General features: G+C 41.7%; 1 protein-coding gene across 1 annotated transcript in view; it reads left to right on the top strand.

Moving 5' to 3' along the window:
* The window catches only part of Ptp4a2 (protein tyrosine phosphatase 4A2), a 28407-nt gene extending 22209 nt beyond the window's left edge, over window positions 1-6198 (top strand). Inside the window, exons 4-6 of the mRNA XM_005079497.4 lie at window positions 2147-2277; window positions 3444-3518; window positions 3873-6198. Of these exons, the coding sequence (XP_005079554.1) occupies window positions 2147-2277; window positions 3444-3518; window positions 3873-3981 (315 nt within the window). The 3' untranslated portion in view covers window positions 3982-6198. The remainder of the gene's footprint in view (window positions 1-2146; window positions 2278-3443; window positions 3519-3872) is intronic.
* The last annotated feature ends 7158 nt before the right edge of the window (window positions 6199-13356 follow it).

The following is a 13356-nucleotide window of genomic DNA, read 5'->3' as shown; positions in this document are numbered from 1 at the left end:
ATTTCTCTGAATAATTGCTCGTGTATCTTTGGAGGGAGATAAGAGAACTGGAGCTTTTATAAGTATCTGGGGAGGTAGATAGATAGCTAGCTCTGTGGTCTCAGGTACCAACCTGGTTAGTTGTTTGGAAGGCAATTGATTCAGGTAAATTTCCTTGCTGGTAAGGTAGTCAGACATTTTGTGTCTGTGGTCCATACTATTTTCATTTTTGCTGTAGTAAAAAACATTAGAACTACCACCAACAATTGTGTTTTTTAAAAAAATGTTTCACTGTTTGGCATTGAAACAATTGGCATGCTTTTCTATTCTAAAAGACTCTGTAGTTCATGGGCTGGAACTGTTGTCCATAAGAATACACGTGTAAAATATAGCCATAGCATTGGATTACAGGTGAGGCCAAATCTTGAACACACCCAAGCCTCTGCAACTCAGTGGTGACAGGGGGGGAAAGCTTTTGCTTTTTTTTTTTTTAAAGACTGTTGTTGTGTTTGCTATGCCTGTAATCCCAGCACTTGGGAAACTGAGGGAGAAGGAGGGGAAGCCAGTTTGCTTTACATTTAACAAACAAAAGAGCTGGGAATGGTGGTATACTTGGGAGGCAGAGGCAGGTGAATTTGTGAGATTGAAGCCAACCTGGTCTACATAAGGAGTTCCAGACCAGCCAGGGCTGTATACTGACAACCTGTCTAAAAAAGCAGAAAGAAACTGATTGTCAGTAAAGGCAGCATGTTCTGTGTATTGTTTCTTTTTGTTGTTGTTTGTGGTTTTTTTTGGGGGGGGGGCCTTCATCTATCTATCTTTTTTTGTTTGTTTGTTTTTTTTTTTGTTTTGTTTTGTTTTATGAGACGGGGTTTCTCTGTATTGTTTTGGAGGCTGTCAGTCCAGCCCGGCCTCGAACTCACAGAGATCCGCCTGCCTCTGCCTCCCGAGTGCTGGGATTAAAGGCATACGCCACCAATGCTGGGCTCTGTGTATTGTTTCTTATCTAGGTGCTCTTTAAGGAAGTGCTAGAGGAAGTAAGCTCTCCACTAGGGTGCTTGTTTACAGTTCAACTGTAGTGACAATTGTTAGTAACACTGGCAGTCCTTTAATTATGAGGCATAGTTGACAATTCAAACATTATTTGCTTTTGTGGCCAATGGACTACTTATAATGTTCCACTGTTGCCAGTAATGATTGCTAAATCAGTTTAGTACTTGTTGATTTTCCAGTGTTCTTAGTTATCCTCTACAATAGTTTCAAGCTCTAAAACAATTCCCTATTTCATTTTTTTTTCTTTAGGAAAAGGGGAAAGAGTGCATAAAATGTGATGACTCCTGCTCATTTGTGTAGGAGTTACTAGGAACTCTTGCCTAGGCATCAAGGAAGATTAGACAAGCAGTAATGTGCTGTTTGGTAAATGTAAGGAGGGCTGAAAGACAACTCAAATTGATGGCTAGACAGAAAGGGAGGCTGGATGTGCTTGTGGCGCACAACTGTAGTCCCAGCAGTGGGGGAGTGGAGGGATCTTTTGAGTTCAAGGCCTAGCAGGACTATACAGAGACCCTGTCACATCACCAAAAGGAAGAAGTGGGGAAGGATATTTGAGCACATGCTCATCATTCTAGAATGTGGGAGGTAGAGGCAGGAAGGATCAGAAATTCAAGTTCATCCTCAAGTTCAAGGCCAATTTAGACTACATGAGACCATAAAGAAAAGAAGATACTTAATAGCAGTGGTGGCGCGCCTTTAATCCTAGCACTCGGGAGGCATAGGCAGGCGAGTTCAAGGCCAGCTTGGTCTACAGATCAAGTTCCAGGATAGCCTCCAAACCTCCAAAGCTGCAGAGAAACCCTGTCTCAAAAAAGAAAGAAAGAAAGGTGTATAAAGCCCCACTATGGTGGCATGTGTCTTTAATCCCAGCACCTGGGAGGCAGAAGTAGGCGGATATCAGTGAGTTCAAGGCTAGCCTGGGCTACAGAGTTAGTTCCAGGACAGCTAAGGCTATACAGAGAAACCTTTTCAGAAAAAAACAGAAGAATAAGTTAAGTGATATAGTTAATTCAGTGAAGCCTGCCTGCCCTAGCTACTATTTTCAGTTCATTTGTGTTGGGATGTTAGTCCCTGAGAGCATACCAGTTTAATATAAGAAGTCATTTCTTTTCAGGATTGGCCATTTGATGATGGAGCTCCACCCCCTAATCAAATAGTAGATGATTGGCTAAACCTGTTAAAAACCAAATTTCGTGAAGAGCCAGGTTGCTGTGTTGCAGTGCATTGTGTGGCAGGATTGGGAAGGTAAAAACTCTTACTTTTTTGTTTGTTTGTTAATTCATTGTTGTAGCTAAGTAAGCCAACTGAAAATTTCATCTTGGTAGAATTTGCATTTAGTAAGTAAACGATACTAAATTACTGGAAAGGAAATGAGCAAATGTCAGTGTAATAAGCTCTCTTAAGAGCCAATTGTGTTGGGTCTGGATCTGATTCTGATGCTATACTGCATGTAATGAGGGTCCCTGCCCCATTTCAAGAAATAGAAATTTAGGTCATTAAGTGGGCAACAAAATTAAACTAGCTTTAGGGATTAAATTACCTGTATATGGTTGGGTCTAAATGAAAGGGGGTTACTTTACACTCTTGAACAGTGATGTATGGACAATGAGAATTGACTGATTTTATAATCTTTTTTTTTTTTCGAGTATTGCTTGAGATAGTGTTTTAACACTTTGATCAACAGAAGGTTAAATGCCAATTTATGATGTACACTGTGACTCAGAACATTACTGTGAGGTGCCTGCCATTTGCCTCAAGGTGGTGGTGACTTGGACCATTATCTCTGCTTAGCACTTTTAGTATGGCAAGGTTTCTTCATGAAGTTGGAAGTTTCATTCCTTCTCTTGAAGGCTAAAGGCAGTGTGAGGCTTTACTAGTTGGCTTTATTTCTACTGCTTGTCTCCAGTGGTCAGAGATGATGTCCTGTTAATGGGCTTTTCTAAGACATCTTTCTTATAGTTGGGGTGGGAGTGCAGGAGAGAATAGGGAAGCTGAGTCTGGGGTTGCTGGGAGGGAGAGGCAAGAAGGACTGTTGTTGAGTGTGAGTGAATGTGAGGCCAGCCTGGTCTACACAGTGAGACCTTGTCTCAAGAAAGGAAACTACCAAGTTGGAGGGGAAAAACTTGAGTTTTTTTTTTTCTTTATATTTTTTTCTCATTCCTTATTTTTAAATAGTTTTGGAGACAGGGTCTCCTTTCTTTATAGTTCTGGCTGCCCTAAAACTCACTGTGTTGACCAGGCTGTCCTTGAGCTCACAGAGATCTGCTTGTCTTCCAAATGCTAGGATTAAAAGCATGTGTTAGCATACCAACACAAAGATCAAATTTGTAATGTGTAAGCTTTCAGTTAAAAAAAAATCTCTTGTAGATCCTAAAGGCTTGTGGATACTTACAATGGCCTTCTCTCTACAGGGCTCCTGTGCTGGTTGCACTTGCATTGATTGAATGTGGAATGAAGTATGAAGATGCTGTTCAGTTTATAAGACAGTAAGTATGAAGTGGTATGTTCAGAAACCCCAATTGGGGCTAGGCATGAGGAAGAGGTTATATAAAAAGAGTTATTTGGAATGTGTAAGAACTGGCTGGTTTGGACTTAAAATACTGTTTGAAAATAGAGACAAAGGGGGCTGGAGAGATGGCTCAGAGGTTAAGAGCACTGGCTGCTCTTCCAGAGGTCCTGAGTTCAATTCCCAGCAACCACATGGTGGCTCACAACTATCTATAGCAGGTTTTCATCTGGGAAGAGCTAGCTAGAAGGCATTATGCCATAAATAAATAGTATATTTCAGTAAGGCCTGCAGCTCTTTGCTACATGATAATGTACCATTATTGTATTTTCAGAAAAAGAAGGGGAGCATTCAATTCCAAACAGCTGCTTTACTTGGAGAAATACCGACCTAAGATGCGATTACGCTTCAGAGATACCAATGGGCATTGCTGTGTTCAGTAGAAGTAGAGAAATGCTTACTGGATCGTGGCATTAGAGGGAACTCTTGGTACCTGGAAATGTGAATCTGGAATCTTACCTGTGTCATCAAAGTAGTGATGGATTCAGTACTCCTCAACTCCTAATGATTGAGAAGAAAGCAAAGGATAAAGAAATCCCTCTATAACACGAATAAAATGTTTAAGAAAAGAAAAAAGAAAGGAAAAGGGATTAATTTAGTGAAAGATGATTTTGCTCCTAGTTTCGGAGTTTTGATTTTTGCCAGGATTGAATTATTTCAAAATATCCTGTGTTTTTAAAACTTTTCAAAATAGATGTCTGAGGAAAACCAGCAGAACATTAACCAGTGTGGAGCCAGTTGTTGGGGAGCACATACTTCCATTATGCTTGGCACATAGGTCTCCTTGTGGTGGGATTTGGGTGGGGAAGGTAGATTTTTCCCCATCTCCTCTTTCTTCCTGCGTCCCCCCCCATACATGTAGATGGAATAGAAAGAAGCCCTTGTTGCAGTAGATGTGCGTGTGTCTGGCAGCCTTAAGCCCACCTGGGCACTCTTAGGAAAACAATAACAACAACAAAAAACACCAAAAAAAAAAAAAAACAGGAAGCAAAGAAAAAACAGTACACATATGTTATATGACCGAGGTGGTTTTCAGTCTATTGATGGTGGGTGTTCACCTTAGTTTTCTTTTCCTCACAGCCCTGACCTGATATTAGGTGTGAAAGGTAGCCAGGAGCCTTTTGTTTTGGTAAATAGAGAGGAAATGGCATCTTAAAGAGGGTCTGTCCCCTGGAACTTAGCTGAGAGTAGAATTCCTTTTCCCAACGGTGGAACAAGTGGGCATCCCAGAAACTATTGAAGAGACGATTACAGACCATCAATAGTGTGTCCAGGAGAGCTAGCATGTTTCTACAACTGTAGAATTGTGGGCTGTGGGTTTGCAATATAACAATGTCATGGAAAGGCAATATCTTAAAATTTTAGGACTGATTTCAGAAATAGAAGAGCAACAGAACATTCACAGTATTTTGGTCTTGAGAAATGTCTGTGGTGGTGGTTTTCCAAATTACTCTCTGTATGTACAGTTAGTGTAACCACCTTTACCATGTTATTCTGAGATTAAAAAGGAAAAAAAAATCATTGTCAAAACCAGCAATGTATAGTGAGTATGTATCCACAGGCTGTAACAGGCAATGGCAAGCAATAAAGTGATTAGCAAAGGGGACTGAGCTCATGGCATCATGTGGTAGCATTTTTTGGGTTCTCTGTTAAATGTGCTGATGTAGAAAAGCTGTTTTTCCTTATTTGCAGAAGACAATTGACCAGGCTGCAATGACAAAGCAAGTGGAAAGGATCTCCAAGGACTCGGGCACCCTCTTCACCTAAATGTTCCATACTTGACAGTGCCCTGCTACCCAAGCCCTGACTGTAGGCCTAGAAGTATCTTGTCCCAGTGGAAATTTATTATGCAGAGCCATAAGCTTCCCATTTTGTTAGTATCAGCTAGACCAATAGGGATGGATGACATCTCATTGATGATACCTCAGATGCTGGCAGTTTTGTGAGCTGCCTCTTTGCTGTTGCTTGAATCGCTCTGCTTTTAACTACATTCGAATCTGTGGAGTCCTTCCTGCCTTATCCCACAAAATGAAAAATAATGCTTTTTTGACATTGTTTCTAGAATTTTAAAGTAAAAAATGATGATGCAATCCAAAGTTCTCTTATTTCAGAACATGACAATAGGTTGCTTTAACAATAGATTCAAGATCAGAATATCCTACCCTCTAAATTTAGATTAAGTGTTGACTCCAGGGGTTTGGTCAATACTAGCAAAACCTTTTTTCACTTGACACACTCAGAATTGTTGTGTGTGCATTGTGCACGTGTGCTATGAGGGTATGTACATGGAGGTGTCCATCAGTATCAGTTCCTGCCTGGGCAGAGCTACACTCTTGGTTCTGTGAGGATAAGGGAGCGTGGATAGAGCAACAGAAAACAGCCCTCATTTTGTTTTAAATAAGACTAATGTTGTTGTTCTCAGAACTGGACTTTTTTTTTTTCCCCTCAAAATTAAAACTTTTCTTTTGAATTTAATGAAGTATTGCTAGCGGAAGCCAGTTTGGCATGGTGAGAGATGTCAGACTTTTGAAAGGTGTGCAGCCTGATTTAAAACCAAACCCTGAAACCTTTTAAAGAACAATAAAACATATTTTACATGCTCTTTGTGCATTTTTTCCCCATCTCCAAATTGAGTTTATGTTTGCTCTCCTTTCTCTAGTATTCTCAAGGCCTGATTTGTATCCTGATAATGTACTTCCAGGAGGTGAAGTAAGAAGCTCATTTAAGATATACCTGACCTTACAGCTAATACATTTTCTGGTTCAAGTCTTGGGCACAATTCATTTGTTTATACATCATAGGTTTGGGTAAAGCAAGTACAGTTTTTAAACTTTTTTAAAAAAGATTTATTATGTATACAGTGTTCTGCCTACATGTATACTTGCTGATCAGAAGAGGGCACCAGGGCTCATTATAAATGGTTGTGAGCCACCATGTGGTTGCTGGGAATTGAACTTAGTACCTTTGGGAGAGCAGTCAGTGCTCTTAACTTGACCCATCTCTCCAGCCCATCTTTAAACTCTTAAAGTGGAGAATTAGCTGCTTTGTGTATCATAGAATTTCTCTTTAATCATTGGTAAGCTAGATAAAATGCCAAGGCACAAAGAATTGAAAAAGGAAACCTACTTTAGAGGTCTTCAGTCTTGGGGAAACAAAGTTATAGTGGGGTGGGAACTGGTTGTGCTAAGTGTCTGTAACCTAAGCACTCTGGCTAGAGGGATGGAGGACCAGGGCAATCAAAGCTACCTACCCTGGGCTACATGGCAAGACCCTGTCTTGGTAAAAGGTTACAATGGATGGCTTTGTGCTATGGTATCTGTAAGTTCTTGGTCCCACAGCTTAGCCTTAACCTTGTCTGGCTGACCTCAAACTCTCAGAGATCTGCTTGCCTCTGAGTATTGGGATTAATGGCAAGTGCCACCACTGCCTGGTGGGATTCCCCTATAAAAGATTTCTAGAAGCTCTGATACACTTGTTGGTCCAAGCCTTGGACATGTCTAAATGATGGAGTAGATGACTTTGCGGTCCCTCAAAGTTGTACACATTGTAAGTCCCTGGGCCCTGTGAAAGTAAACCTGACAGTGAGGTGACTTGGTGTATGTGATAAAGGGTGTTTAAAGAGACATTTCCAAGGTGACTTGGTAAGTTAGGACAATTTAATGTTGCTAGCATGCTTCGAAGATGAATGAAGGGACCACAAGCTAGCATTGCTGGTAGTACCTGGTACCTAAAGAAAACAAGGGAAGATTCCACACCTCCAAGAAAAAAAAGATACAGCACCTGGAACTGGGCATTATTTCCACATGGATCTACAGAACTATAGCATGAGAACTTCCACTCTTGTAAAAACTTTTTTTTTTTGGTTTTCCGAGACAGGGTTTCTCTGTATTGTTTTGGAGGCTCTCCTGGAACTCACTCTGGAGAGCAGGCTGGCCTCGAACTCACAGAGATCCGCCTGCCTCTGCCTCCCCAGTGCTGGGATTAAAGGTGTGCACCACCAACATCAGGCCTGGGTTGTCTGACTTGATACCAAGCACCACTTTACCTGCCAGCTCTTATTCATTCATTCATTCATTCATTTTTTTACAGTTATGTAACACAGGTTTGCTTGGAACTCCCAATGGCACTGCCTCCTGCCTCCACACCCAACTGGAATTTCTAAATAACCAAGAGGCTCATCATGGTGGCACAAATCTGTAATTTCAGCATTTGAAAGACTGAGGCCTTGAGCTTGGGCTAATCTGGGCTACACAGTCCCTTTTTGAAACAAAACCCCAGACTCGTGATTCGAGATTAAACACAGTTTATTGAGTGTTGTGAGTGAATACCCTGTGAGGGGAAAATGTTTATCCAGTGTTCTAGGCACTGAGAATACAGAGGCGAACAAGACAAACTGGTAAATTCTGGAGAAGATGGAGTTTTCAGTGCTGTGAAAAAAGGAAGAAAATCTGTAGTAATTAATGACTACAAATGAAGTTGGGTGGGGTGGCCAGGAGACTGCAGAAGGTATATGAAGATGGTACAAGCACTTTTTCAAGCAGTTTGAAAAATTGAAACCCTGCTTAGTGTGTGGGCACAGCAGTACAAGATCCTATGAGTATACTGACTAGAGACACTGGGAAAGTAGTTTCAGATGTGATTTATGCATTGCGGTTTTTTTTTGTTTTTTTGTTTTTTTTGCTTTTTAGACAGGCTGGCCTTGCGCTGGCTATGAATAGTGGATGGTGACTTTGAATTCCTGATTTTACTGCCTCCACCTCCTGAGTGCTGGCATGACAAGTTTGTACCCCTGGTTTTGTTTTTGAGACACGGTTATTCCTAGTTGGGCCTGGGATCATATCTGGGACACACAAGTCACCTGGAGAGGAGCCTCTCCTGTGGATGGCTGCTATTGCGGAGCAGAGCCACTGAGGGTCAGACCTTTGTGCAGAAGGTTACGTAAGAGTCGCCTTGAGTAAGAGACTATATTTGTAAGGTGTGACTGATTTGTACTGTGCATGTGGTGTGTCAGCCAAGTGAATGAGAATGAACTGGAGAGGGAAGAAGAAGCTGAGGAATTCTAATGGCTAATGGCTGCCATGGTCCAGGACAAGTTTCAGGCTTTAACTAAGGGAGCAAGGGTAGTTAACTAAGAGGCCTAGGGTAGAATTCCCTTCCCACCATTGTGCAGATCTGTGTGAAAGGTGAGCGGTATATTCTCAGTCCAAAGAGTTAGCTGGTGTCTATGGGAAGGGTTGGTAAACCTCTCCCATGAGTACCTGTCTCTCCTCTCCGCAGATCACAGACAGGAAGCAATTAGAATATTTCAGTCTTGCAGCTCTCCATCTGCCCTGCAATTCACCACTGGCAAGTGTAGCACACTATGGCACTGATGCCACTTGTTTTAAAGGTAGGGAGTCAGAAAGATGGAAAAACAAGGAGCCAATACTACCAGTATAGTTCTACTGTTCTCCGCCTTTTACATGCTTGGTGGGATTCAATTGTCAGAGGCCTTACCGCCAGTCCCATTTATCAGTGAGAGACTACAGAGTAAAGATAATGAGCAGACCCTGACAGGGAGTGTGCTACCCTGGGACTGACTCTAAAGCTGGCCCTGTACTGCCCAGCTCAACTGCTTAGTGGACTGGCATAGGACATTGCAAAGGAGCCCTTGTTAATTGAGCTGCATCTTTATATTAATTTTGAGGGCAGAAGAGGGTTGGCGGGCTTCTGTGTATGCATGTGTATAGCAATTCTGACTTGTCAGTGACTTCAACGTGTGCAAACTGTGTGTAATGGGCCTTGCCAGTAACAAACCAGGACATTTGAGCCGAGTGGTTTATAGTTTATAATTGCCTTCTTATTACTGTTGGCTGCCTTTCCTGTACATAGAGTATTACTCCAGGATTGGTATTTGATTTAAGAAATTTTCAAATTGATTTTTATTTTCAGTGCATTAATGCGTGGCCTCAATTCCTGCAGAGGCATCAGATAAAACCAGCCTGGATGTGTTTTAGGAATCATAACTGGATCTGAGCTGCCAGTGGCCCAGCTTTCAGTCAGCACAGATAAATCATTTTTCTGAAAAAAAAAATTTCTACCTTAAGTCCATCGATTTATTTCTTAGGACATCTTGAGTTTAGGGTCCCATGCAATTGCAAAATATTTTCTAGATAATGCTAAAACACATAAGTGGGAATTTGTTAACATGAGTTGATCTAATCACTCCCTTCTGGAACTCAACACATAAATATTCAAGGAATAACGTGGAAATCAGCCTAGTTTTCAAGGGTGCCCAATTGTGATGCCTTTCAAAATCAGGAAATGTGGAACATGACCCCAGTAATGAAAACGCTATAATGCATTTGAGTGCATGGAAAACTGGAGGGTGTTCTTTCTGCAATTTCATGAGGATTAGCATAGGTAAATGTTTTTAGTTTTTTTTTTTTCATCTCTAGAAGTGCAGAATAGATTGCCACTGTGTGGAAATACCTATTAATCATCTTCTAATGCTTTTATGTAAATGCTTACATTTGACTTTCATTTAGAGTTGCTATTAACACCTGGAGCTCTAAGATTGATAACAGGTAAAAATTTAATGAATACATAAATTAAATATTTGAGTCATGTTTAGGTTAATTTATAGCCTCTTTGTTCCTTACTCCATGTTCCCCTAACATCTAAAACACACTGGTTAAAGACAGGAAATAGGCTGGGCGGTGGTGGCACACACCTTTAATTCCAGCACTCGGGAGGCAGAGGCAGGCAGATCTCTGTGAGTTCGAGACCAGCCTGGTCTACAAGAACTAGTTCCAGGACAACCTCCAAAGCCACAGAGAAACCCTGTGACCCCCCCCCCCCCAAAAGGACAGGAAATAGGCAAGAAGAGAGCACTTTGCGCTTGGCATATCTTTTTGTTGTTAAGATTTATTTATTTTTGTGTGTGTGCATGTTTTGCCTGTGGTATGTCTGTGTACCACGTGCATTCCTACTGCCTGAGAAGTCAGAAGAGGATAAGGGATCCACCAGCATGGGAGTTACAGATGACTGTGAGCTGCCATGTGGGTGCCAGGAACCAAGCCCTAGTGCTCTACAGGAGAGCAGGTGCTCTTGGCCCCTAAGCCTTTCCTTTGTTCCCTCACCACCCCCTTTTTTGGAGAGACAGGATTTCACTGCTTGCCCTGAGTGGCCTAGAATTTATATGTAGATTAGGGTAGACTCGCCTATTACAGAAATCTACCTGCCTCTGCCTCTATTCTTTGCAAATAATCTGGCTATGTCAAATTATGTGTAACAAGAAGACTTTTTGATTGTTTTGTGTTCCTTTTTTGTTTTGTTTTCAAGACAGGATTTCTCTGTGGCTTTGGAGGCTGTCCTGGAACTAGCTGTTGTAGACCAGGCTGGTCTCGAACTCAGAGATCCACCTGCCTCTGCATCCCAATTGCTGGGATTAAAGGCATGCACCACCACCGCCCGGCTTGTTTTGTGTTCTAAGAATATAGATCCTGGTGTGTTGGAGGCCAGCCTGATCTCCAGAGCGAATTCCAGGACAGGCTCCAAAGACACAGAGAAGCCCTATCTCAAAAAACAAAACAAACAACATAGCTGAACTTTATGACTGGAAGCATTCCTTTTCTGCATATCCAGCCACTCTCAGCTAGTGTGCAATTCTGTCCCAGGTGAGGAATATCCAAAACATATAGAGTGTCCAGGTTAGGAAAAGTGGGCTCCAGCTGTCTGGTTATGGAAAGCCATCATCAGTACTAGGTAGAATTTCCAATCAATACAGCAGCTGTAAGTCTATCCTGAATGCCCCAGGTAAACTCTGTAGGTAAAACCAAAACTTTGGTTGGTGTCTAAAGGAGGAAGACAACAGCAGCAGCAGCATAGATAAATAAATAAAGAATATACATCCTTTTTATATTATTATATTAGTGTTGTAGTTTTTTGTTTTGGTTTTGAGTCAGAGATTCACTGTAAGGACCAGCCATGCTGGCCCTTAACCTGCCTTCTGTCCTTTAACCTTTAATCTGTCCTCCTGCTCTGTCTCCCAAGTGTCCAGATCCAGGTATGTACCACCACATGTGGGTTTTTAAAATATAAAGTAAAAAAGTTTATATGTGTGTCTGTGCATGTATGAATAATGCCCTGGGGTGGGCAGCAGAGATGGGTGTTGTAGCCCCTGGAGTAGTTAGCCAACTCATGAGCTGGGAACTGAACCCAGGTCCCCAACAAGGAGCAGTCAGTACTCTTCACAGCCCTCTCTCCAGTTCATACCTGGCTGGTTTTGCGACAGGATCTCTCTGTGGTTTTGGAGCCTGTCCTGGAACTAGCTCTTGTAGACCGGGCTGGTCTGAATTTAAAGAGATCCAACTGCCTCTGCCTCCCGAGTGCTGGGATTAAAGGCATACCTGGCTTTTTTGTTTTCTAAATGATTGGTTGTTTGTTTGTTTTCCCCATCCTGTAAATCTTAAAAAGATTTTTTTTCTTTTTTCCTTTTTTTTTTTTCCTGGCAAGATCTCAGAAGTTTAAAACTTATTCTCTAGTCAGCCTAGGCTCATCTAAAACTTAATAGCAATCCTCCTGCCTCAGCCTCCCAGATGCTGGGATTATAGGTATGAGACACTATACTCAGCTCAAATATATTTCAGGGTGAAAATTAAAATGGGTTTATCGTTGAGAATTTGAATATTCTATTAAAAACTCTATTCTCGCTGAGTGTGGTGACTCAAGCTTTTAGTCACAACTCTTGATAAGTAGAAGCAGGAAGAGCTCTGAGTTCAAGGGCCAGCCTGGTCTATCATAGCAAGTTCTAAACCAACCAGGACTACATACTAAGGCACGGTCTCAAAAACAAGCAAGTGGCCCAGTCTTGGCGGTGCATGCCTTTAATCTCAGTAGTCTGCAAGCAGAGACAAGCTGATCTCTGTGAGTTCGAGGCCAGCCTCGTCTACAGAGTGAGTTCCAGGACAGCCAGGGCTACACAGAAAAACCCTGTCTTGAAAAACTAAAAACAAGCCAAAACAACAAAAAACTGTCCTGCCACCCAGTGGCCATTATTACTAACATAAAGGGTTCCTTTAGCCCTCATGTATAATTGTAATTATATAATTATATAATTATAAATAAAAATATAATTATATAATATAATGTCTTGGTTTTCACTTGGTCACAGTATTGTGTATGATGTTATCTGAAGGTTATGGTGTACTCTGCACTGGGCTCAGAGTTCTGAGTCTAGTATCTTGAGTGGGCTGTGATAGTTTCAATTTTATGCATTAGGGCATGGAAACTCGGTTGAATAGTGACTTACCTGTTGTCACATGTCTAAAAAGTGGTGGAGTCATAATTCTCACCTGTCTAACACAGAAACACTGATTGAGCAGGGAATAGTGACACAATTCTGTAGTATCAGCATTCAGGAAACCGAGGCAGGAGTATCATGAGTTCCAGGCCAGCCTGGGCTACATAATGAAACTTTGTTTCAAACAAAAAACAAAACAGAAATACTATGTCACCTGATGCACCCACTTTCCTTGCATTCAGTGAGAACTTCGATGATGAGTTAAAACCAGATCATCCCTTGAACACACTTCTTTCTCTCTAACCTTCAAAATGGAGGCCACTCATTCTCCTGTGACCCATGCACTAAAGGATAGTAGAAAATGAGGTTTATTCCCTGTCTTGAATAAACCTTTTTTGAGACAGTGCCCTTCAGGCTGCCATTCCCACCCCACTGTCTCTGGCCTCTACTTCTCTCCCATCACTCAGTGCACAGA

The sequence above is a fragment of the Mesocricetus auratus genome, unplaced genomic scaffold (genome assembly GCF_017639785.1).
Source record: "Mesocricetus auratus isolate SY011 unplaced genomic scaffold, BCM_Maur_2.0 Super-Scaffold_100014, whole genome shotgun sequence".
NCBI lineage: Eukaryota > Metazoa > Chordata > Mammalia > Rodentia > Cricetidae > Mesocricetus > Mesocricetus auratus.
This window is presented reverse-complemented; position numbering and strand designations above follow the sequence as displayed.